Raw genomic sequence first — 27,860 nt, 5'->3', positions numbered from 1 at the left:
CTGTAAATGATAAAATTTATTAATATTTAACATATTTAAAAAAAAAAACATTGCATTTACCTGTAGATTCCGTAACCGTTCATGCGTCTGCGATACAATGCTTTTGATAGAGTCGTTCTGTTGACCGGCTGGCCCAAGCAGAATCAACAGTATAGTGGTGCTAACCACCGTAAATAAAATTAGTAAGAAATGTTTTGTTCTCATGACTGCAACTACTGCTAATACTTAATACTTGTCGATCTTACAATCTATAGGGTTTAACTATGTGAGATTAAGAAATTACGCCACAAAATTTTGATATTTAGCTATCTTCAAAAGGGTGTCAAAACCTCACGGTTAACTTGACATGCCGTTGTTGTTCGGGTTGGTTATCTGCGAATGAACGATATACAATGCTACAGTTCCGAAGGGCTAATTAGTGTGAGCGTATATCAATTTCATTCATTAGCTGCAGCAGCACTTGCTATAGCATTCCCTCGATCGCAAGTACCAACTTCTGAGGGAATGTATCTACTAGGACAGGCCCTGACGGTTTGACCTTTGCTGATAATTAACCGTTACAGCACTAGAGCGTTTCGCGAGCATTTTCGTATAAACTGCGATCGAAGGGGATCATAATCTGAAAAAAAAGAAGAGAATAAGATAATTTTTATTTATAAATGGTTTTGATTTGTTTTTAAAATCCATAAATAATTATAAACCATGAAAAATCTCGGGAGCGGAACCGAATGAAAATGAGACATGTCCATATTTTCATTCGGTTTGAACGTTTTATTTAATTACACAGAGGAACAGCACTACTGATCTATATTTAAATACGATGTTAGATTAATTTAGGCTTTGATGATAAGGCGAATTTAAGATAGAAAGTTTATTAGTTTTAAGATTCATTCATCACAGACACACAAAACTTAGTTTAATACAAGTATATAGTCTGTTATTAAATTTTGATTACAGATTTTGCGTTGATGTTGTAAATTCAGAGACGATCTACCTCAAGAAACTTTTTTGAAGCTCGCAATACGTTTACAGGGTGGCCACAACTTTTCCATTTTAAACTCCCGGTTCTCCCGGTAATAAATTCAAGGTTTTTCAGGCTTTGATGGTCGGTCGGATGGTTATTTCATTGATTTGGATGATTTTCTTCGGGAGACACTGAGACCGTCTCAGGTTTCCAACAACAACAACAGACAACAAAGTTCGTCTCATAACAAAAATCGCAGTTCATGTTGCCTAGTGTGGACTAGGCTTAAAGGGTGCATGATCGGTCAAAATTTGGTCAATATCAACTTGACGTATTTCTTTCAATTTTGCATTTAAAAAACCTGAACACCCCTCATTTTGAAGGTGTGTGTGTGTAGAATGTTGCTCCTATTTTGATTTTGGAATTCACTCTTCAGTTGTCAAAATGCCGTCCAAGGAAGAAGAGCAGCGTATCAAAATTTTGGTCGCGCATCGCGAAAATCCGAGCTGCTCGCACGCAAAGCTGGCAAAATCGCTAAAAGTTGCAAATCAACCGTTACAAATGTAATTAACGTGTTTGGGGAACGTTTGTCGACAGCCAGGAAGTCTGGATCGGGGGGAAATCGAAAACCGGAAGCCGCTGAGACGACCAAGAGAGTTGCCGGTAGTTTCAAGCGAAACCTTAACCTCTCTCCGAGATGCCGCAAATAAGCTGGGTGTATCGTCTACAACCGTGCATCGAGCCAAAAAACGAGCCGGACTATCGACCTACAAGAAGGTAGTGACTCCAAATCGCGATGATAAACAAAATACGACGGCCAAAGCGCGATCCCGGAGGATGTACACGACGATGCTGACGAAGTTTGACTGCGTGGTAATGGACGACGAAACCTACGTCAAAGCCGACTACAAGCAGCTTCCGGGACAGGAGTTTTATACGGCAAAAGGAAAGGGAAAGGTAGCAGATATTTTCAAGTACATGAAACTGTCAAAGTTCGCGAAGAAATATCTGGTTTGGCAAGTATCTGTACCTGTGGCTTGAAAAGCAGCATTTTCATAGCTTCCGGGACTGTCAACCAAGAAATTTACGTGAAAGAGTGTTTGAATAAACGTCTGCTGCCTTTCCTGAAGAAACACGGTTGTTCCGCACTGTTATGGCGGGATTTGGCATCTTGCCATTACGGTTAAAAGGCCATGGAGTGGTACGCCCAGGCGCGGTTCTATGGGGGGGGGGGGTGATCGGGGTGATCACACCCCCCCCCCCCCAAGCGGCAAAAAACCGTTATAAAACCCCCCGAAGCTCGAATTTCTAGAAAAAATTGGAACTTTTCTTAGTAGATGTGCTTTTAAATTTTCAAAATTTTCCACTCCGTGGGGGTGTTTATTCAACAAAAAAGTTAATTTACCACTTAAAAGGCTCAATACTGAGAAAAAATCGGTCTACCAAACTTAAACAGCTGTAACTTGCAATTCTCTGGACTGAATTATACCAAATAACTTTTGTTGATAGGAAGTAACTCAACAAAAGTGTGTTGTTGAGTTTGATTTTCAATTGCTATTAATGAAATTTAGGGACTACTGTTTCTTAATTGTCACTTATTTCCCTCATATGCCTGAATTAACTTGAGCAAATCGTAATAAATTTAATATTTGCTTCAAATTCAGAGCTTCTAAATTCTTGATTTTGTTTTGAATTTTATTGAAATGACAAATTTGAAAAGTCATATAGGGGGGTGAATATGGTTATAACACTGAAATACTCGAAATATTTGTTCTGCTGTCGTCATACATCTATTGCCTTCAATATACAGTTTCTTTTTTATTTTTATTAAATCATTAAACTATAAACGTACGGAATCATGTGATTTTCAATTTTCTTTATTTTTAGAAATTTCTTCCATCTAGATCTTTGTCATTCTAAGAAGAAGAAAAAAACCTTTGGCCTTCAAGTGTTAAATTGCCTTTATTTAAAAAATATAAATTTTTGAGTCAAATTATCCATCCAGTTTTCCAGTAGGCGTTTAAGAAAAGAATGACTTCAATTGAACGTCTAACTTGCTAATCTTTCTTCTTGTCTTCTAGTCATCTTAATAAACAACTTGTTGTTGTTGATGCCGCATGAAATTCATTTTTGATGGAGTTTCGAGCAGCAAAAAGTTTCCCATTCGGATTGTTTTTGAATTTCAAAATATTTTTAAAATCGAAGGAAAATTATCAATTCAGAATCTGGAAAAATCATTTTAATAAAACTTTACTTTAAGAATAAAAGGCTAAAACATATCTGAAATTTAAATATATATTTGAATTTAGCATTATGTTTTTTTTTCTTTTGTTTACAGCTGGTTTATTGGGAATTTTCAAACTTTATAAAGTCATATCAGATGTCTAATGCTAGCCTCATTTTAAAATCTAAAGAAGTGCTATTTTCACTTGCGTTTACAAGGAATTCATGACTTTTTGCAAAATAATAATTCAGGTTCTGAATCACAGTAAAGAATCTCTTTCGCGAGTTTTTTTTACCCTTAATTTTCCACCATTTAAATAAGAATCATTAACTTAAAATTAATAACCTATATTATGAAATTAAAAAAGAAAAATTACAATTTCAGATCTGATTTTAATTAATTCTGTTTGAAATGTATCACATCAAACATTTGTATTATGAATGACCATGCAAAAAACAAGCCCTGCCAAACAGAAATCGAATATAAAATATTCATAGTTAGAGTTTAAACTTTAAAAAATCTTCTCAAGACATTTCAGCAGCAATAAATCGAAACAGAGATGCGTTCCCTTTGAGTTTTTGGAGCCAAAAAGGAACAAAACGTATTTATAAAAGCGTTTTCGATATGAAGGAATTGGTGTTGGCGATAGAGATTCAAATTCATCTCCAGAACCCAAAATCTGCATTCAAAACTATAACACAAGCAAACAAAATTCACATTTTCCGAAGTGCAAAGAATTTGAAAACTAATTTCGACTTATTTAGGAGCACTAAATGCAAATTTGTATTTTTTTTATTAGCTCTTGTTTCCTGTATAAATTTTGAAAATACAAGGTTTATTGAAAAAATTTGTGCACATTTTAGAGAAGTGTAAAATATCAAAAAGTTTTATATAAAAAGGTTTTAACTCTTTGATAAATTTTTGTGAAGACTGTGAGTAATTTACTATGAAAAAAAATTATAAAAGTAAGTATCTTTCCCCATTTCGTAAAATACGAAGATTATCTAGCCGAAATCTGAATTGCTGTTTCCGGGAATTTGTTACTTTTTGGCATTCTTCTCTCTAATCTGTATCGTTGAATGAATAAAGGATAATGAAAAGATATTTTTTGTTGTTCATGTAGGTTATTTACTTCATCAATTATCATTGATCGATATAATTCTAAACTGCTTAGTTATAAAATTACTAAATACCTGAAAATATAATAAGGGAGAGAAAAAATCTGACAAAAAAATCGGTTTTGAGACGCAAAAATCTTCTAAAACCAGTTTGCCTCAGCAAAGGCAATCTATAATGATAACAGTCAGTAGATTTTTCAGTGATTTTAACCGACATTCCTGGAATTCAAGATCTACAGCAATTATGTCACCGATACTGCTTTCAGCTCATCTACACTTTAATATTGAAATTTAAGTTAACATTAAGCTTAAGGTTTGATATTCTGAATCTGAAAGCTTGGCTATTTCAATTGCAAATGATTGAAACTCTTGACTAAAGAAAAGTATTAACATTCAGAATTAACACCCTTCATTTTCTAAATTGTTAGTATTTAGTATTTTTAGTATTAACACCCTTCATTTCCTAATTTTTTTTAAATTCAAAATTATTATAAATAAATGGAAATTATGTGAAGATGAACAATTAAAAAGATTAATCACTTTTTTATAATTTATTTGTTGTAGTACAGTTAAAATAGAGAACAATTAAATTCAAGAGCAAATAGAATAAAATTAGGTTCCAGACAGAAGTGACAGAATATGAAGATATTCAGAAACTGATTTTGATAATCGGTTTTTTCTTCTTAATTTATATTTAAAGTGTTGATTTGAAATTGTGATTCCCAATTCGAAAATAATAATACTAAATTTCCAAATCACGATTCAGTAAAATATCCCAATGAAGAATTTAATTCCCGTTAGTTATGTGTGTTAATTAGTTTATCGGCCTTATTGGTGAAAAATAAAATACTCCGATAAATTATAAAATATTCGAGCGCTAATATTTAGAAGCTCAGGAAAAAAAATAAAGATAGCTTGAAATTTTTTTTCTACATTTTCATCTCTCAACAACGTGTGTATTATTTTCATTGAAAAAATTACATTTATAACTAGAAATTCTTTAAAGAGCTCTTGAAGTGACAATTTGAAAATACATACAGATATACCTACAAATAGAAAAAAAAATATCAACATTTATCGCAGCGGGTGTTACAGATTCGCTACATTATTAATTTCTTGTTTAATACTTTTTTAAATAAAAGTTGTTCAGTGAAATTCATGAGGGAAGGAGGAGTAGTGTGCATCTTATATTCTAGACTCATTTGCAGCTGACCATACCCCCCCCCCCCCCCCCCGCAGCCCTCCCCCCTCCTTTCGCTCTTTCGAATGGTTGTTTTTTCACCAGATATTAACGTTCCTTTATATTGACTGATTTTTGAAAATTGGAAAATCACACCCCCCCCCCCCCCAAGAGCCAGCTCTAGGACCGCCCCTGGGTACGCCGCCAACAACGTGCAGGTCGTTCCCAAGGACAAGAACCCTCCCAACACGCCAGAGCTCCGCCCAGTTGAGAAATACGGGGCTATTGTCAAGCGGAACCTAAAGAAGACGAAAAAACTGCTAAGGACGAGCAGCAGTTCAAGGCAAACTGGCTTTCTGCGGCGAAGAAGGTGGACAAGGTGGCTGTACAAAATCTGATGGCAGGGGTTAAGCGTAAGGCCCGGCAATTCGGATTTGGAAAAGCGGAAGCCTAAGTGAATATTTTTCCTGAATTTTATACTAATTAAACTTGAAAAAGAAATTTAATTTGATTCTTTAAATAAACGATTTCACTGATTTACATGCGTTTTCCCTTGACTAAATTTTGACCGTATCACCCTTTAATCTTGTTATTTTGTTTGTGTGTTGAAACAAAACCTTTACATTCACAGTATGTACAATGATATTTTCCTGATATACTTCACGATTGTATCCCATTTACCCGAAAACCATTGCCCAGAATGAATTTTTCCCAGAATGACAAATACCCGAAATCAAACCCCAGAATGAACCATTTCCCAGAAAAAAATTCCCCAGAATACACCATTTACCAGAAATTTTTTTCCCAGAATGGACCATTTCCCAGAATTTTTTTCCCCAGAATGGAACATTTCCCAGAATGGCACAAATCCCAGATTTTTTCCTCTTGTATTTTTATTTGTTTTTTTTTTCTAATGAATTCTTGTAAATTTCATATGATTCGAAATTCAGTTTTTCAAAATGATTTTTTTGAATGAAACTACAACTTTGAAATTTTCCAACTAAATTTATTTTAGAACCAATATTGCTGATCCACTCTTTTTTTCTATTTCTGCGATAGCTGATTTGGGCTCCCGTAGGGTACCACTGTAAAAAAAAATTACAGTATTCAAGAAAAAAATGAGCATTGTTCTACATAAGGATTATTTATCGACTGAAATTAAATCGGATGAACAAGCGGAAAACATTGAAAGATGATTTAATAAAAAGTTGTCAAACAAACATGTATACCAAATATTATTATCGGATTATCTATTGTTTACAAAACAAAAAATTGTGTTTGCCTTGAACTTGGTCAATCAGCAGTCAAAATCACGGAAAAATGAATAATAAAAAAAACCTGTTTGCGATGGGGTCAACCAGCTGACAAATTCACGAAAAAAAAAATGAAAACCTGTAGTTGTTTAAATAAGTTTAGAGTTCGACGACACGGTAGCGATCATTCATTGAATGTTGGATTTCGTGCTATGTTTTGCAGTCGGAGTTATCCGTATAAAGTTTAACTGAAAAGCGGTTAGCGTGTAGAAAACCGTCAGATTTTATACTGATTTGACAGATCGCACAAATTTCGCAGTTATGAGTGCGCAGTCCAATTTTTTGCTATGCGAATGGTATTATTTCCTATAATAGACTATTCACCGTACACAACTCCTTTTTTCAACTTCTCATATACGATTTGTTACATTTTAACGTCAACATAATTGAATTCGACCAGCATATAAAGTATCAAAGACGCATTTATCGCATCAAAAATCTTCGTCATGCCAAATTAGTTAATACTCAGGCTATGGAAAAATGTGTTTTCAATAATGTAGATTTTTTTTTTGTTTTGTCTGGGATTTTAACGCTCGTAATTAATTCAATCTCAATGAATACTAAGAATAATAATATTTCATTCCGATGACTTCATGTTTTGTCCTATCTTGCAAAATAATGATTGCAATAATGAACTTTTCAATGAAATTAGTAAGTAAGAGTGAATTTTTTAACTGTGTTTACTGCTCCGGCTAGCCTATCGCACGGAAGGCTACCGTCGCGCGATTAGAAATTTTCCCAGTAACCGCAATATTGTGCTTTGTTTATGGTTTATGTTACTTTAAGGGAACATCCATAAATGACGTAGCATTTGTGGGGGAGGGGGGGAGTTTGACTTTGTGTGACGATGTGTGACGAGAGGGGGGGTAGGGGTTCAAGTAAAGCTACGTAGCTTTAATTAAATATCGAAAAAAAAAATCAAAATTGAGCAAAATTTTGCCTAATTCAATCCAGTCTGAACATGTAGCTTTTGACTCCTACTGCCCGACTGTTTTCAAGCGTATCAAGGAGCGTACATGCAAGAAATGCAATTTATATTTTGCTTCAAATGTTCCCCAAAAGGAGCATAGCAAAATCCACTAGAAGAAAGATTCATCCGAAGCTAATTGTAGGCAAAAGAGGACACGAAGTGCTGGTCATCACTCCGGAGGACGATAGAGAGTGGATGGAGGCAGCTGACATCGCAGATGCAATTATTCCAGCCGAACGGACGATGGAGGAAAGCTGCCCAACGATTTCATTGGAATCCAGAATGGAGATAATTTGGACCGACGCAACTGATTGAATACTTACTAGCTATCCTGTTTGTTGAAAGGTAGCTTGATTTTTTTGACTGATTGATATGCTTTTTTAAACTTCCATTTATAACTTCTTTCCCTTTTTTTTGTTATTTTTTGTTTTATTCTTGCAAAATGCTGATAATAAAAGTAAAAATTAAAAACCAATTTTTAAAAATGGGGGGGGGGGGGATTTCTTAAAGCTACGTTATTATCTAGCGGGGGAATATGACTTTGTGACGAAATGCTACGAGGGGGGAGGGGGGGTATAAAAACCCACAAAAAAAGCTACGTCATTTATGGATGTTCCCTAATTGATTCAATGCTTACCATGGTCCTTTAAAAAACCGTTTTGATATCCGACTCCTCACGCTGCGCGTTCGAACTTGAAAGACGTTTTGTCCTTCACGCTGTCGCGTGGCGATGCATTCTGGCGAAAATTTTTCTGGGGAATGGTTCGTCTGGGGAAAAAAATTCTGGGGAATGGTTCTTTCTGGCGATTGAAATTCTGGGGATTTTTCATTCTGGGCAATGGTTTTCGGGTAAATAGAGTACAACCATACTTCACTCAAAAAACAAATATATTTTGAGTATGGTGCCATGGAATGTTGAATAGTTGTAGCACTATTTCAGGGTATTTCAAGTAAATTTTCACTGGAAATTTATCAAATTGTCTTGAAATTTTTTGTCGCGGTACAGGTAAAAAATCAGTTCTTTTGATTTTTTTTTGTAAATTTTCAATGGAATTGTGACATATTTAAGCTTTTAAAAGTGTAATTTGAAGTTTTCTGATCGTTTCCTAGTTATTTAACTCCGCAAATTTTAAAAGATGTCGAATTTGTTGTTATTAAACTACAAAAAAATATACACCGTGTCGTGCGTAGCCATGATTTATAGGTTTATTTTTAATTTCTGTCTTGTGTTTTAACATTAACATAGTTTTTTTTTTAATTGTAATTATTTACGATACTTGAACAAATTTTAAGTAACTTTTTAAATTTCTCATCTCATTCTTCTCAGTTTTAAGTTCTGGGTTCCGGTGAAAATTGAATTTTCTTTTTCCAATTCAAAGGTAATTGAAGAAAGATCAGAGTTATTTTTAAAATTCAAAACTTATGATTTTCATACCACACATTTTTGAACTGTTGAATTCTGACATAGAAAGTTTAAATCCCTGATGAAATCAAAATTAAGTTTTTATTTCCTTTTGTAAATTTTCCCAGTTTTAGGTCTGGATTCCCGGCTTTTCCCTATTTTCCCGGAGCAATTTTAAATTCTTGATTTTTTACGGTTCTGTGACCATCCTGGATATGAGATCGGATGGCCACTTAGGATAAAATCCGAGGAAAACAAACAAAACTGACTTTTTTTCGTTTTTTACAACTCGGTGTAATTTGTCATTTTTTCATTTTTTTTTTTGCTTTAAATTTTTTTAGGACTGCCTTAAATTTGTATGGAAAATTTCAAACTTGTAAAATAATGTTATTGCGCTGCATGCTAAAATTGATCCTAGGCCTAGTACAAGATCTCATGCCAAATTTGGGCCATTCGGTCGGGCGAATATTCGACAGAATTGGCGGATTATTTATTTTTTTAATTCAAACAATAACATAATTTTCAAATTTTTCAACTGATGTTGGATGAAATATGCAAAAGTCATGTTGAAAAAGCTACAAACTCATCAAAAACTTATGGTTTCAGTTAATCATCTTAGATGTATCTATGTATCTTTCACTGAAGATAGCTGTATATTTTGATTATCGTTATTCCAAATTTTCTCGATATTTTCAGGCTTGCCCATAAATCCATCAAAAAATTCGAGAAAAGTCTAATATGACCGGGACAGCCAGATATTTTATAAGCTTTCCGGATTTTACCCGGGTTTACTAAGATTATAAGCTAAATCAAATAAAAAACTCAAATTGCTAGTTGAAAATTTTTAGACTTTGCGTTACAAAACGATTTTTTAGTGTAAATTTAAAAATGAACATCAATTTTTGTTTAATCGTAAGATACTATTCAAACACTGATGCTATGATTCAATGAAAAGTTTAATTTTCCAGTAATTTCCAAGTTTTCAAAAAAATCGTCCAGATGCGGATAAGAAATGGATGTGGTAGAAAGCAAGGTATACTTAAGGTTAAGATCATCGATCTTTTTGGCAGCTATTCTGGGAGACATCTAGTTGAAATTCGACATACAATTAATTCGATATCAAATAAGCAATTTCAAATAGCTTGGTCTCTGTTTTGACATGTTTTGTCCCAGATTTCACTGGAACCCAATATCTTTGGTGATAAACGTCCTAGAAGCGACAAGTCATCTGATGTCCTTTCAGCAAATGGTATCATTTTGAAAATCAAAGCGACCTCTACTTAAAGAAGATCTGAGGTTTTATTAATTTGTTTGGAAAAAATGGACTTTAAAACATGAGGGACACTAAGATGGAAGAAATCAGGGTGGATAAAAATCAATGATTTTTTCAAAAAATAAAAAAAAACAGATTTTTTTGATTTAAATTGTTTTTTTTTTATTAAAATCAGATTTTTTTTTGATACAAATAGGATTTCATCTATAAATTGCATTTGAGGGACATATTATAGCATCCGAAGGTTCTTCAATCATGTGATAAAGCTGAGTTGTTAAACTCAGCTCGATAAAGGCTGTATAAGTGTAACATTCATGATTCATGATTTTCAACATTCATCAAAAAACAATGCTTTTCAAACTAAATCCACATCGATTCGACTTTGTATCTAACGACTCGAAACGACTGACGGTTGTCTTGGAAAATTTTGTTAAATTCCTTCGTAAGCTTACTCCTTTGTTATGCATGTTTTCCACTATTCTTGTCTAATTTTATAGTTTGAATACAATTTTTTAAAGTTTTTTTTTAACTAAACTGGTTTATTTCATTAACAAATGAGCAACTCCTTTACTGAATGAAAATATTATCGAAATTCACTAAAAACTTTTTATAGACGGACTACGAGTTAGAATTTAGCACTCAATGAGCCTTATTTTTCTCCTGGTTCAGAGAAATCAAAAGATCAAACAAATAGAATGAATTCTTACTCAAAACTTTTAAAAACGTTGAGCGTTAAAATTTAAGCGAAAACATAAAAAATCTGATGTTTTAATACTAAAAGAAAAGAAAATTGATTTCATTTTGCTTGAAAGAAATCAACAAACATTATTTCGAGCAGACTTAAGCGGACATTATTTGCAAAGCTAACTTCATATCAAAATATATTAAATTTGAGTAATATTTATGAAGTATGTTCACGAGAACATTATCCAAACTCCAACTCCCTTCTAGGTGGACAAGAATTCGGCATCCTCTTCAATCACAACTTTCGAAATATCACAAGGAGCAAGAAAAAAAAAATCAGTTTTAAATTCCCGAGGGGATGCTTCGATGCTTGAAATCGTGGAAAAATGAAATAAAAACCATCCATGCTCACTAAATTTCAGGTTTTTTTATTCACTTTTCACTTTTTTCACAGAACTTTGATTTAAATCACTGATCAAAATCAAGTGATTTAAATCGTGATTCTAATCATGATTTAAATCACTTTGGTTAAAATCAAATCCACGCTGGAAGAAATAGAAGAAAAATGAAATTAACGTTTTTGTATTTCTTTGGAAAACTAAACAGAATATTCGGCCGAATATTTAAAAAGGTCAATATTCGGTATTCGGAAGTTCGCCGAATACCACTATTCGGTACACCTCCTTAGGGGAAGTGCATCCATTTCTTACCTACACTGAGTATCGTAAATTCGTTACAGGAAGAAACGAAAGCCAAAATGAGTATCGTTACCTTCGCACCTCAACCTGCGTTTTAAACCTAGTTTTTCTTTCCTAAAGTAGAACCTAACCACAGGTTGATCCGAAGAAAGCTCTACGTACGACCCCAACTGAACACATAAAATGGTAATTGGTAATTACAATCCGCACTGCAGCATATTGAAAGAAACACGAACATCGGCAGTGGAATTCGGGCGGGAGTTTTTTTTTGTTTTTTTTTTTGCAAAGGAGACTGCCTTTGAGCCAACATGCCTCACCAAAAACCATAAACCACCAACCGGCACAAGACGGAGGCGAAATCTTCTTCTTTTTGGGGGTTTTGAATTTAGTTGAGATTAAAAAATGTCTGAAATAAGTTTGAAGGCATTATATAAAAAATAACGACTCTTTCTTTTAATCGCCGTCAAGAATAAAACGTTTTTTTTTTAATTACAGTGGTCTGAAGTAATACCAAATTAATTCGAAAAAAAATTACAAACTCTATTTTGCCAACCCACCAAACAGAGCAGAACCAGTACGGCCGGAAGAAAGTTAGCACGTCTAATTTTTCCGGATTACTGAACACCAAGTTCGGTGCAAAGTCGCGATTTTCATACTTTCAACTTTTGACTTTCGACAGATTCACTCATATCGCAGCATTGGCACTATCTAACCTAACTGCTTTTTTTCTTTCGTTTGTTTCCGGTCTGGAAGGTTTCATAAATATTTAAAAAGCATTTCTACCGACCAAACATTGAACCATACCTAGTGGATTCTGCCTTACACTTATCATTTTTTTCCAGTTAGATTTTTTTTTCTTTCAACGTGAGGCTAGTGAATATTTCAGTTGATACCGATATTTAGGACCATAAAGATATCATCGTTGCGAAAGAAAGAAAAACGTGTAAATGTGATTAGTTTACACTTTACAGATAAGTAACAGCAAACTTTTTTTTTATGGATAGAATAAACGAGGTTGACTTCACAGGTGCACTCAGGTGATTGCGCCCAAATCGTCATTCCCTTCTCAAAGTGTCGATAAACTCTTATCCACATGTTTAGGATTTTGGTTGAAAACTGAAAAAAAAGAACGCATAATTCAGCTAAATCAATGAGTGTGTTCGAGCCGATATTGGGCTGCGTAACTGGCGATAAAATTGTTGCAATCGAAAGATAACAAAGCGAATTGTTGAATCACCCCGTTTTTCCTTTATTCTTGTTTCAAGATTGTAAATTTTAATTCAATTACAGGTACAGTAAAATATCTAAGAAAAGCCTATAAAAAAAACAAAAGATTCTAATTATACACATGAAAAATATTGACCTAAATCATCACTCTTAATTTCATCACAGGACACAATTGCATCTTGCAATTTCTCGTCTCGCCAACGACAAGACCTTTTTCCTTCCTGCATAAAAGCGCGAAAGAGCCAGCTTATCATTTATTTTCCCCTCATTCTCAATTCGAAATTGCAAAGCAAACAAAAGTGAATCTCGTCCGTCGGTTGTAATTATAGTTCACTTTTATGCGCTGCTGCTGACTACCGAAGAATCTTTTTTCCGTTCCCGGCTACCAAACGAGGCTAGACTAGCAGAGATAGAAAGATGGGTAGACACATTGAAGGTAGATATGAACGTGTGTTGACTGTAGAGAATTTCCCCCTGGCCCCAAGAGTAGTAATTCACCTATTCCGGCACTACGTAAGGCCGTTGAATAAATAAACACTGAGCTGCGGTTTTTCGGGATTGATTTGGACCGCACAGTGGAAGAATGTGGATATGTAACAAGAAGAATTTGGAAAATTCTACTAATGTGGTATAAAATCATTTTTTAAACCTATGTTTTTTTTTGTAAACTTTTTATTTGAAATGGCTCATACCTTTAGGCTTTAAGAAACCAGACTCGTTTTGTTTGATTACAATTGTGTATTTATATCTAGGTAGTTAACTTTCTAAAGAAAAAAGAAAAAAGATAGGGAAATATATCTATATACACACGGAAAATAAAAAAAGGTAAAATTTACCTTTTTGCGAGGTGAATTTTTTCCACCCCTCTTTCGAGATAAATTTTACCTTTTTTTCATTCACCTAGCAAAAAGGTAAATTTTACCTTTTTTCAATTCAGCTAGCAAAAAGGTAGATTTTACCATTTTCTCATTCACTTAGCAAAATAGTAAATAATACCCTTTTCCCATTCACTGATTTAAAAGGAAAATGCTAGTTTGTTTGATTGGTTTCTTCAATAAAAATTAATTAAAAAAAAACACAAATCATGAAAAAATTGGTATTTATTTGAAATAAATAGGGACTGTTACCTAATATTTATTTTTGAAATATATCACCGTGTTCTTTAAAAATTGTTGAGGCAAGTCCTTTGTTCGCCAAGCTTGTCAGGTCCGGCTTTTCCGGAATAATATCTGAAGGCTGACGGGAATACAACACGAAACTCTGCGTGGGCCGATCTGAAACAAAAGCAAAATATTATGAAGAGAACCAGCACAACTAAATGAAATCTAAGAAAACACTTATCATTTTGTTCCGATTTTCACATATTGTGCACGAAGCAAAACTTGTTCCTAAACGGCAAAACAGCTTAACCTCAATAAACGGATTCGTCAAATAGATACTTTTTTTCGAGATGATTTGTACCGTTTTGTTTCGCTCAATCCAGGTCAACTTCACCTCACTCCGAGGTAAGTTTTACCTTATTTGGATTTACCTTTCTTTTTAGGTGGATTATACTTTTTGATTCAGCTCAATTCGCTACGAGGTAAAATTTACCTTTTTTGGATTCACATTTTTTCTCGGTGAATTGTACCTTTTTTCATTCTTCGTTTCAGGTATATTTTACCTCGCTGTGAGGTGAGTTTCACCTCGAACAGGTAGAAGTTACCTTTTTGGCTTTTGCGAGCGTTCACCTTTGCTGTCTCGGTAAATTTTACCTTTTTATTATTTTCCGTGCAGGGTGACAAAAAAGTCCGGTCACACTTTTTTGGGGTCGCCTGGCCTCAGTGATTGAAATCCTCACCGATTTTCTCATCAGAGGCATTCAAAATACACACTTTGAGGCCTCGCATAGCTATACAGGAGACGATACATATACATTCATTCAAACCTCCCCCCATGAGGAGGATCTGCTCTGAGAGACACTATTCGTTTGCTGCCCCGAACGAACTCTCTCAACGTTCGGTTGCTACATGATGCATGAAGAAGACGAGGCACACATACAGTAGTTTTTCGATTTTATCACGGTCAAAAAAAATTTCACCGTGAATATGGCGAAACCGTGAATTTGGCGAAACTAAAAACTAAAGTAGAAAAAAGTATTTTTACTGTCTTTAATCAATAATTTATAATATTTTCAGTAGTGGAAACGTTTTGTATCAATAAATTTCGATCATAAGGCGTATTTATCAAAGAATACTAAACAAAAAGGATCGTTTTCAGTTCTAATTATTCTTCTCTAAAGCAAATTTTTAGGCTTTTTCTTGAAATAAAACCAGTTTGTATATCCATTTGATAGTCTACATCTAATTAAAGTGAATTATTTTGTTCTGATGGAAATTTAACAGTCATTATCTCTTATTTTTAAAAAAAAGTTCAAAAAAATTAGCATCAAAAAATTTATATCTGCTTATTTCAAATTTCAATATTTTAATCTTAACACTTTAAATGAACTAAAAAGTATATTTACTCGAAAAATATTTTTAAATTTGCTCAACTTAGACTTTTTCAGTGTGTTTCTCGAAATTTGCTTTATGGGCAGATAATCTTTTGTCTTTATATGTAGAAAAATAGAAATCTTAGTCATATTTTCAGACAAAGCTAGCAGAATTTCATTTTATTCTTCCAAAATTATCCATTCAGACAATACTAAAGGCTATCCAATAAGGATTACGCACGTCACCCTTTAAAATAAACAAGCTCAACAAAGAAATCAGAGACACTTATCTCTTTTCAAAATCGCTTAATTTCACCCACATTTTTATATGATTCGCATAACCAAAAAAGTTAAATTTTTTAAAGCGACTAACCAACCCAAGGAACAACACTAGCATCAGCGTGACGTTAAAATACTTGTGTCGATTATTACAAGCGTTTTTAAAATCCAAATGACGATTTTAAACACTATACAGATAAAATAAGCAGTTCAATGGCATTTTCATATTATTGGATACCTATATACTATAACATAAACCATAAAAAATATCATAAACAAAGACGCTCTATGCTTTTGAATGAAAATTAAGGACCTGGCAATGGATTCTGAATGGTTTTTCAAAAATCGTGATAAAATCGAAACAATAATCGTGATAAAATCGAGCGTGAATTTGGCGAGTATTGATAAAATCGAATAGTGATAAAATCGAGAAACTACTGTACTCATTTACGTTCTTGAATTTGAATAACTCCAGCCGATAGCTGTCGTTGAGGAGAACATCTTCAACCTCGCCGCAAAGGTTGAGGCAACAACACAAACAACCGAATTTATTGCGTTACACGGCCCGCAACGTATAGTGCAAAGAGGGAGGAGGAAAAAGAAACGAAAAAACTAGCTGCCTGCGTGCGGTTGCTGTGCAATAATAGCAATAGCAGAAAAACCTCACGCATTCGATCCAGGCACAAACGAGGAGACTTGGGTTCGCTCTGCCTTTTGAATTCGCTTCCCTCAAGTTTGTAACAGGAGATGAGTGAGAGCCATTCGTTTGGTTTTTTTGGATTCGCTGCCTCGAATGTATACTGCTTCTTGAAGGCGGACCATATTGAGAGCGTATGCATCATCGGTTTTATCGTTTTCGCTGCCTCAAAGCAACCTTTGCTTCCGAGTAAAGCGGTGAGCGAGAGAAGGTTGATCAATTCATGCTCAGCAAAATTCAATCACTGCCTGGCCTACACGTTGCATCTCTCTGGTGCCATCTATATGTCAAATGAAAGGGCTAACTCTGCTGCCCAAAGTGGCAGAGTTTCGTTTCTGTGCAGTTTGTTTACATTGAGTTGTGAGCCATGGCAGAGTTAAGGGCAGCTGTTATCGCTGCTCGGTTTGGCGCGCAGATGACGAGATTATTTTTTCGGACGAGAAGCTGTTCGTTTTCATTTCGAAGGCTGAATGGCCTCCGTCGTCTCTGGATCTGAATCCTCTGGATTATTTCGTGTGGGGCTACATGATGTCGAAGCTGAACGAGTATAAAATAACAAACTTGGAGCAATTCAAGCGAGTTATCACGAAAATCTGGGACGAGATGCTGATGGAGTTGCGCGCCGCTTGAGACGACTTTCCGAGACGTCTGAAGCTGGTTCGATCAGAGAAAGGTGGTGTAATTCCGAAAAATCGTCTGTGAAGTATCTTTATGAGTTACTGAATGAAGCTATGAAAGCCAAATTCAGCTTTCTTTCTTTTTCTTTGAAATATTGAGATTTTGCTGTGTGACCGGACTTTTTTGTCACCCTGTATATAAAAAGCAATTTCTATATGTTTGTTTGTTTGTTTGTTTGTCCTCTATAGACTCAGCCGTCTTAAGAGCTAGAGGTCTGAAATTTGGCAGGGATGCTCATTAGAACCTGGAAAGATGAAAAATGTTTTCAGATTTTCGGATGACCCCTTCTGAAGGGGATCGTCCATACAAGACAAATATTGTTTTCAAGATATTGACGTTATTTTTCGTCGGATTGTGTTGAAAATTTGCACATGAGTGTTTTGGAAGACGAGCAATCGATTTCAGGTGTCAAATTTTGTATGAGGGGTCATTCAACGGGGTCATCCATAATAACTGTTAGCAGTTTTTGCGATATTGACGTAATTATATATCGTATTCAGATGAAAATTTGTACACGATAGTTTTAAGTGACGTGCAATCGATTTGAGGAATCAAATTCAATGTAAGGGGGCCGGCAAAAGAGGTCGTCCATATTAACTTTCCAATATATTAGTAGTATTGACGTTTTTATACACCGGATTGAGATGAAAATTTGCACATAGGAGTTATTAGGGACAAACAATTGATTTCACTTATCCAAATTAAAGGCAGGGGTCGGCCGAAGGGGTCGTCCATATTAACTATTCACTGTTAATGCGATATTGTCGTTATTTTACAACCGATTCAGATAAAAATTGGGACACGAGAGTTTTGAGGGACGAGCAATCGATTTCAGGTATTAAATTCAGTGTAAGGGGCTGGCAAAGGGGGTCGTCCATATTAACCTCTGAATATTTCCGCAATATCGTCTTTATTATACATCGGATTGGAATGAAAATTTGCACACGGTAGTTTTCAGGGACGGGCAATCGATTTCAGATGTTAAATGTTTTGTCAGGGGTCGACGAAAAGGTCGTCCATATTAATTAATTTTTCACTGATTTTAGCAATATTGACGTTATCATGCAATGGATTGCTTTGAAAATTTACACACGAGAGTTTGAGGGAAGGGCAATCGATTTCAGTTATCAAAGATTGTATAAGAGGCCACCGAAAGGGGTTTAACTATTTGGCAATAATTGCGTTGTTATGCAACGATCGAGCCGAAATTTATACAGGGGGTTGGGACGGTCAATTGATTCCTGATTTAAATATTTGTATCAAACGTCAAAGAGCTGTTTAATTTGTTTTTGCAAAAACTGCTAAATTTGTTTTTGAAATAATTACGTGAGTTTGTATCGCATCGAGACGAAAGTTAAAAGACAAGATTTTTTTTGGCAGCAGGCGACAGAAAAGTTATCGTCCAATATTTTTGCAATTATTGCATAACAATGCATTCGGAAATGCATCTGGAAAATGCTTGGAAATTGTGATTCATGCAAACTGTTCATGACATGTTCCAAGTTGAAAGCGAAACGGAGTTCGTATGGGATCAGCTAGTCTATTTATAAAAAAAGCAATTTCTGTGGGTTTGTTTGTTTGTTTGTCCTCTATAGACTCAGCCGTCTAAGAGCTTGACAGCTGAAATTTGGCACGGATGCTCATTAGGACCAGAAATGTTGAAAGAAGTTCTCAGATTTTCGGATGAACCCTTCTCAAGGGGGTCGTCCATACAAGACAAATATTGTTTTCGCGATAATGACGTTATTTTTTGTTGGATTATGATGAAAATTTGCACATGGGGGTTTTGAAAAATGAGCAATTGATTTCAGGTATCCAATTTAGGCTCAGGGGTCGGCAAAAGGGGTCATCCCTACAACGCAAATACTATTTAAGCCATAATGACGTTATAATGCATTGCATTGAGTTGAAAATTGGTACACGGGCGATTTAAAAGACGGACAATCGATTTAAGGTATCAAATTTTGTATAAGGGGCCACCAAAAGGGGTCGTCCATACTAAAAAAATACTGTTTTAGTTATATTGACGTTATTATGCATAGGAAAGTGAAGTTTTCATGAAAATTTTCAGGGATGTGAAGTGACACGAAAACATACAACATTTTAAAACTTATCATTTTAACCAGGGTTTCTCTTTTTAAAATAAAACACAGGAAAACACGACTAGTTCTGTTGAAGTCCGGAATGTAAGAGACTGGTTATTTATTCAGCTATCTATACCGAGACTCGCCAGCGAGGTTCTCATGTCTCTGAGTTCCCAGAAAGAATTGTACCAAACATCCAGGGCCGTAGGAAGAACCGACTCATGGGGGGGGGGGGGGGGGGGGGGTTTGGTGACTGATTTTTATCTATGATTTTTTGCCCAACAATGCAAGAAAACAAAAAATAAATAAAAATAAATTTGGTTTGTAGCTACAGTTGCGTTCAAAAAAGAATGAAATTGCATGAAGCTGCGCACACACTTCCAACTTTGACAAGCTGCCATTTCTCTCTCGGTTTTTATTTTTTTCATGAAAATTTCACACAATTTAGTTCGGCTATCCAACTAACACTCCAAAAAAATTGAAGTCTTTACAATGACGGGAAACAAAGATACAGCTTTTCCCGTAAAAAAGGGAAATTTGGAATTGCTTCACTAAATTTGCTGTATCTTTGACAATTTTCATTGAAAAATCTTGAAATTTGGTCCAAAGATGTAAAAATGTTTGATCTAATACCAGGCCAAGTTTTGTCAAAATCGATGAACGTGATCAAAAATGGTGCCGGATTGAAGATAAGGTTCATTATCGCCTAGCAGACGAATTCATTCTTTTTTGGACGGATGTTTGTAAGGAATACATCGTAATCTATGTATTCTTGGATTTTCCTTCCACAAAACAAACATTTATTACAAAGAATGTTGTTAATTGATAGGAACTTCATCCTTGCTTTGTTTAGAAATAGAAATTGTTCCAACAGAGCTGTTATTGAAACAAAAGAGCGAATAGAATATTCGCTTTAATTGTGGATCAAATTTGTTTATCGGTATAATTAGCAGGTCACTTCTGAAACTCTGTTTTTCTAATTTTGAACCCTGTTGAAACATTTTCTCTTTCAAAACAAAGTACGACTGAAGTTTTCAGCAATTTACAACATTCTGTGTTGTTACCTTTCGATTTTGTGAAAGAAAAAACCAATAATACATGGATTACGATGTTTTCCATACAAACATCCGTCCAAAAAAGAATGAAATCGTCTGCTGGGCGATAATGAACCTCATTTTCAATCCGGCACCATTTTTGATCACGTTCTTCGATTTTGACGAAACTTGGCCTGGTATTAGATCAAATATTTTTACATCTTTGGACCAAATTTCAAGATTTTTCAATGAAAATTGTCAAAGATACAGCAAATTTAGTGAAGCAATTCCAAATTTCCTTTTTTTACGGGAAAAGCTGAATCTTTGTTTCCCGTCATTGTAAAGATTTCAAATTTTTTGGAGTCTTAGTTGGATAGCCGAACTAAATTGTGTGAAATTTTCATGAAAAAATAAAAACCGAGAGAGAAATGGCAGCTTGTCAAAGTTGGAAGTGTGTGCGCAGCATCATGCGATTTCATTCTTTTTTGAACGCAACTGTATATGGTTATTCATTTTTAAGTACTAGAAAGTTTTCGTATTAAATTGTAACTTTAGAAAATTGGTCCTAAACTTAAAAGGTGAGCTAAATTCGCTTTCATCGAAGGTTAAAATCTTTGAATTTGCTTAAGAGTCTGGTAGATCAAACTTAGTTGATTTCGGCATAAAAAAAAGCTTTTTTTTAGGAGAGTTTTTCATTTCTAAAAAATACTTCTCGCGTGAGCTTTTATTACGTCGTATGAAACATCTTAAGAATTGACAGAAAACTACTGCAAAAGATATCAAAACAACTTTAAAATTTGTATCTGACATAAAAAAACATGTTGTCTAGGCTACAAATGTTCTAAATGGAAAGAAGTTGCGACTAATTTATGTCAGTTTTTGTATTTTTTCGTAATAAAACTTTTTGTTTACATTTTGTTTCATACGACGTAATGAAAGCTCACGCGAGACTTATTCTATACTCAAATCAAACAAGCCCAATCTTCCAAACTATTTTTCAAATTCAAAGATTTTAACCTTTGATGAAAATAAATCAAATTGTCAAAAAAAAAAATAAGCGATAAAAATCATAAGATTTTCTTGATGCAAGCTTGAGCGAAATCAATGATTTTAGTATGAAATTTGGCTTAAAAAAAACTGCAATGCATTGCGGACCAAATACGAGATATCTCGTTTTTTCGCTAGCCGCTAGTATGCTAACATAATTGAAATGTTGTGAATCTAATAACGAAACCTCATTCTACAAAATGTAACACAACAAAATATTTCTTCATTGGTATCTGAAACATAAAATGACAAATTTTGGTTTTCTTAATGTGTTAAATGTGGAATGTGGAAAAATATAATGTGGAAAAATATAGAATTTTTTGCAGAATTTTTTAGGTGAAGATTTTTCTTTAACAGTAATTATTTTTCATAAAGAATCAATTCCATAATGAAAATCCTGTAGATGATTTTTTTTTAATTTGGGTATTGAGGATAAAACAAAAAACTCAAATTCTACCCTTTATTTGTGATTTTCAGCTGAATTGTGTTCACAAATTAATTTTGTATAGAAAATTGAAATATGGAAATTTAATTGACAAGCAATCTTAACTTCTTAACGCAATAAGGATCGCCAAGAAATCTTTGACGAGAAACACCGATATTCGGCAACCAGTATCTCAGAAACCCCTGAACTAACTTTTAATTTTGTAAAAAAAAACTATGTTCAAGAAATTCGAATTTGAATTCAAAAAAAAAATTCTCTTTTTTTTTTCATATTCGGAAAACTATTACCAAAGTATTGAAAATGCATATCATCTCGAAAAACATTCTTCAAATTTGATATGAAATGTAAAACCAAATTTGAACCAGGATTTCAAAGCAGCTTTCCATTTCTAATTTCTTATGATTATCCGAGCTGAAAATCAACAATCCTGAACTGGATACAGGATACTGGAAATTCAATATTCAGACCTGAATTTCGATGAAAAGGTGAGAAAATTTTGAAAAAGTTTTTGGACTTGGGTTGGGGTTTTGAGATTTTTGCATTAATTTTTAGTCTAGATTGTTCTGTTCATTAACTTTACTCTGTTATCATAATTTGGTTCGTTCTAAATTTAAAATTTTGAGTGTAAAGTGTAATCTTTCGCTTGCTGTTTTGGATCCGCATGGGCGGGGGGGGGGGGGGGCAAAACCCGCCCCCCCGTTCCTACGGCCATGAAAACATCGATTAGCGAACTGACCGAATACAACAGGATGAACAATCGATTTCAAGTGTCAAATTTTGTGTAAGGGGTCGGCAACAGGGGGCGTCCATACTTCATACTCTTTACTGTTTTTGCGATATTGACGTTATTTTACATGGGATTGAGATGAAAGTTTGTATATTGAGAAGTTTGAAGGGATGGGAAGTTGATGTCCGGTTTCAAATTTTGGATCAAGAATCGGCCAAAGGGGTCGTCCATATTAACTTTTCACTGTTTTAGCAATACTGTTGTAAAAATGTTTCAGGTGGAAACAAAATTTTGTGAGTGGGAGTTTTAAGGGGAGGGCAATTGATTTCAAGCATTCAATTTTGGATCGTGGTAGTAAAAGTTGTGAAATTTAGGGTCACAGGTCGGCGAAAGGGAACGTTTTCACTGTTTTTCAATATTTTCGTAGTCGAAAAGCATAGAATCGGTTAGAAAATTTAGCACAGAAGTGCAGTGATAAAATCAATATTATTTTATGCGTTAAATTTTGAATTATTGTGCAATGAAAAGGGATGATTCTTTTGAACCATCTGCTGTTTTTGCGACATTGTCGTGATAATTTTACGGATTAATGTAAAAATTCAATAACGAGATTCGAAAAGAAACTGAAATGTAGTTTATGAAGTTTGGTTCTTAACTTATCAAAAAGGATACTCTTAAAGCGAAGGTATTTTTCTTCAGTGTTAGGAACATCGAGATTTTGTTTTATTCAAGCAATAACATTCTATCTGATCACATTGTTACTGTTGTTAGCGAAACGAAGTTCGTACGGGATCAGCTAGTCTATATATATAAATACCTATATAAAAAGCAATTTCTGTGGGTTTGTTTGTTTGTCCTCTATAGACTCAGCCGTCTTAAGACATAGAGAGCTGAAATTTGGCATGGATGCTCATTAGGGCCAGGAATGATGAAAAATGTTTCCAGATTTTCGGATGACCTCTTCTGAAGGGGGTCGTCCATACAAGACAAATATTGTTTTCACGTTATTGACTTTAGTCTTCGTCGGATTCAGATGAAAATGGGTACACAATAGTTTTAATGACGTGCAATCGATTACAGGTTTCAAACTCAGTGTAAGAGGCCGGCAAAAGGGGTCATCCATATTACATTTTCAATATTTTTATGATATTGACGTTATTATACATCGGATTGAGATGAAAATTTGCACATAGGAATTATTAAGGACGAACAATTGATTCCTATTATCCAATCTTGGGTCAGGGGTCGGCCAAAGGGGTCGTCTATATTAACTATTCACCGGTTTTGCGAAATTGACGTTATTATACAATGAAAATTTGCACACGGGAATTTTTAGGGACGGGCAATCGATTTCAGGTGTCAAATTCAAACATGCTCACATGCTCATACATTATGTTTCTGGTGTTTTGTTTGACGTTTTTTGATTGATACATTATACGGCTAAAAAATCCCCTCGAACAGGAATCGAACTCGAGACTACTGATTATCTCTCCGACAAGACTGAAACAAGTCAAGCTGTAGCTCTATTATTCAATTCACTTCATCGAGTTAAATTCGCTGCAGAAAATGCACATCTTGCCCTGATTGATAGTGATCTGTTCGCCCCAGGTCAATAAGTTTAAGTAAAAACGCGTTTTAAAATTGATTTAAGTGAAAAATCAAAAATTTTATGATGGTGAAAATTGAGAAACAATGTGTTAATCATGTTGCAGTGCGTACATTTCAGATCAAGATGATTTAAAGGTCATAAAAGGTCATGGTTGTGCTAAAAAATTATAATATTTTCGTCACTTGAAAACCTAGATGGTTAATATTATTTAATATTTCTGTTAAGATGAAAAGGATATTTCTTTTTTGGCGAAAAATTAATACTATAGGTAGTACGAAACAAATCCTCATGAAAATTTGTTTAAGAAAATACGTACTTTTGTAGAAAAAATGAGTGCTTATTATGTCCTGGGTGCTTGTTATGCCCTTATCTGCCCTACGGGGTTTTTTGACATGGTCAATAGATTCCTGATTTCAAATTTAATAGCAAGCGACAGAAAAAGTGAAAGTCCATATTAGGTGTTCATCAGTTTTGCAATAAGGTATTGCTAAACAATGCATTCGACAAAGAAAATGGAAAATGCCTGGCAATTGATATTTGAGATCGTATAGGATCAGCTAGTAATAAATAAATCAGATGATCAAAAAAAAACCCTCTTATGTGAAATTTGAATTTTTTGAATAGATTATGTTCCCTAATTTGAATTTGTGTATTTGATCTCACAGCAAAGAGAAGAGAGATGTTCTAGGCTATGCTTTCTGATAGATTTTTTTTTTTTCGCAAATAGTGCGTTGAGTAAGAGACTTTTATTAAAATTATTAAATTTACCCACCTTGGTTAAATGACTTGAACCTACAATCCCATTTCAGAAGATGAAATTTTTCCCACCATGCATCATGTGCTCCCATCTGATTAACCTTCCAAAGCCGTTCGCTAAAAATCCGTTTCGGGGAAATATGAACTGTAGTTTGATTTCGTTCTCCTGGCTGCAAATGTTAACCGATTTTGATGATATTATATTCATTGTCTAGGTAATTTATTCTAATTACTCAACATTTCAAAATAAAGTTGATAAGTATAACCAGATTATCAGAAATTAATCCAGAAAGTAAAAAGTCCGAAAAATCAATTTTATTTTTAAAATACTCATAACTTCTGACAGCTTTTCTGTATTTAACTGTTTTATTAATGTTTGAAATTGTCAAGAATCCATCTATCCGACAATGTATAGATATGTTGGGGTCCAATGAAAGTGTTGACCGCTATGACAAATCTTCCGGTAGAAAAAAATCTTACTTTAAAAAAACGACATCCAATTTTGGCTTTGCATAGCCGTATTTCATTTCCCAATGAACCGATTTTCTAAACTCAAATTTTAATATTTTGGCGTGGATTTGATCATTATTTTCATAGAACATACTTGGTCTGTCAAAATTACCAGTTCATCAGTATATTGGAATGATGATAAAGATGTTTGAAATGTGCGCTTCGGGTCATATTGACCCGAACGGCTTTGGAGGGTTAATGGGAATTTGGTTATTTTTTCGTTTGTATTTCTCTAGATATAGCATTGTGCGGAAAGACGTACAAGCTACAATTACGAATATATGAATCTTCTGCCTCGTCTATGGGAGAGAACAGTCGGGGACGGCATGAGGATTGGAATGTACACGCATGATTTTACGCGGCAGTAGAATAAAACTTGTCTGATGGTTGACGATTCTTCCTACTTTCGGTAGCATAATCATATATCTACACACCTTACGCTGAAAGTATATAGAAGCAGGACTTGTTTCGTAACTGTATTGTTTGGGGGTCATGTTTTCATTATTCCATTTAGATTAAAAATGCATTAACTGTACCATTTAGGTCTCATGACCTGGGTGGGAGACATTGAAGAAAATGTCAAGGGAATAGTAAGGCTCAGAATACTGGTGGAAGAATCCAATCAGCTAGGCTTACCTGATTCCGGCGAAGCTGTTCCTGCTGGAACAGGTGCATCTCCTGTTGATTTTTAGGGGTAACACACAGATTTGCAGTTTACGTTTCCGAAAGTTTTCATCGGTTTGATATGAATTATAGGGCCCAGTATTCTTCCAATCAGATCATCACTAGCTAGACCATTATTTATCCATTCGAAATACAATATTTTCACTTTGCAGGTGAGAACTTGATTTTCCAGAATTTGCTTCACCCATCAGGGGCATCTGCCCTTCACCACTTGCCCAATAATTATTACAGCCAACCACTTGAGGTGATTCACAGCACTCATTAGCACGACCCGCGGCGGCAATCCGTGAACCGAAAATTCCAATTTTTACGACACTCGGTAAAGCGTAAACTTGTTCCTCGCAGCGAAATATAAATCGCACATAAAAATTCACCCAGAAATGCACAAGAGTATAAAGAATATTCGGAATAAAAAACTGGGTGTTGCAAGCGATCGGAGTGTGACTGACAGAATGGAAGCGAAAAAAATACAAAAATGCATCACTCGACACGAAGGATGAGAAGAAAAAAGAATTCGCAAGGAGTTGACAGTTGAGAAATTGGCCACAAAAGGAAACCGAAAAATCAACATCACACACTGAAACAAACTAAACATGTAGATCATGGAAGAAAAACCGTTTAGTTCTATTTTTGAACTCGAATTTTGAAATTAAATTAGTTAACTGAACAGTTAATTTTAAATTATTTATTTGAGAAATGTTTATGAGCAGAGTTTAGTTTTAAATAAAGTTATTTGAAATCTTGCCCAGATAGAACAAGTTTAAGCATTTTTTAAATAACAAAAAATCGACAATATGCAATGGAAAAACTTTCTACAAATAGCTACTTTTTCTTCATCTGATAGTTCCAATAAAGTCCATAAATTAGCACTTCTTCATGCTTAACCAAGCGGAAAATTTTGAAATTTGATGAAAAAATTTGCCATTTTTATTCGAAAAAACGGTAGTATTTTTATTTGAAAATGATCAAAAGATTTTCTACAACTCTTTTTCTGCATTAACAAAACAACGCGTAATAACACTCAAGCATAGACCACGGATATACAGTACCGTTCATAATTCATAATGGAAATTGGAAGCACGCGCACTGTCACTTCGACTTTGAACTTCCATAACTTTTTACACTGATGATATTTTTTGATCAAATTTTTTGCGTTAGATAGATCAACTATCACACTATTATATCACAATATTTGAGCTTTCTGAAGTTTGTGTGGCCTGAGAAACAGTAATTCTACGAAAATCAGACTGTTTTCATTCAAACTGCAATATCTCTGAAACTGCGTGTAGAGGATAGATGAAATAAATGAGTAAAATTGATCATAAAATAATGCGCAATTGAGTTCTCAAATTTGTCGTGATACTCTGAGTGAGCAGAAAAACCGATGTGTGTATACAGAAGAAAAACGGCAGTTGTTCAGCGGCTATTGAAAAGAAAGGATGCTTCTAATTCTTGTGAGAAACATTCAACAGTGCATTAACCGGCGGATTCGACAATAGCGCAGTTGAGACTCCCTCCGCCAGGTAAGTAAGTGAAGTTAATGGAAACTAATAAGGATAATGTTCGATGCTCCGTTCAAGAGGAGTGTGGATAGATATGAAGGGCAGAGCGCCGACGCAAGGGCGGAGCTCTGGTGAAAGGATTGATGACGATAGATGGCCGACTGGAATCTCTGACGCAAGGGCAGAGCTCCAATGCCAGGGCAGAGCACCGACACAAGGGCAGAGCTTTTAAAAAATGATAACAAACTCTGACGCAAGGGCAGAGTTCTAAGCGCTACAGTA

The 27,860-nt window shown here is 34.6% G+C and overlaps 1 protein-coding gene across 1 annotated transcript in view; it reads right to left on the bottom strand.

Moving 5' to 3' along the window:
* The window catches only part of LOC129746793 (uncharacterized), a 32,273-nt gene extending 5,757 nt beyond the window's left edge, over positions 1-26,516 (bottom strand). The window contains exons 1-2 of the mRNA XM_055740671.1: positions 26,029-26,516; positions 61-619 (exon numbers count right to left, since the gene is read on the bottom strand). Of these exons, the coding sequence (XP_055596646.1) occupies positions 61-204 (144 nt within the window). The 5' untranslated portion in view covers positions 205-619; positions 26,029-26,516. The remainder of the gene's footprint in view (positions 1-60; positions 620-26,028) is intronic.
* Between the last annotated feature and the right edge of the window lie 1,344 nt (positions 26,517-27,860).

Source organism: Uranotaenia lowii, chromosome 2 (assembly GCF_029784155.1).
Source record: "Uranotaenia lowii strain MFRU-FL chromosome 2, ASM2978415v1, whole genome shotgun sequence".
NCBI classification, from domain to species: Eukaryota; Metazoa; Arthropoda; class Insecta; order Diptera; family Culicidae; genus Uranotaenia; species Uranotaenia lowii.
This window is presented reverse-complemented; position numbering and strand designations above follow the sequence as displayed.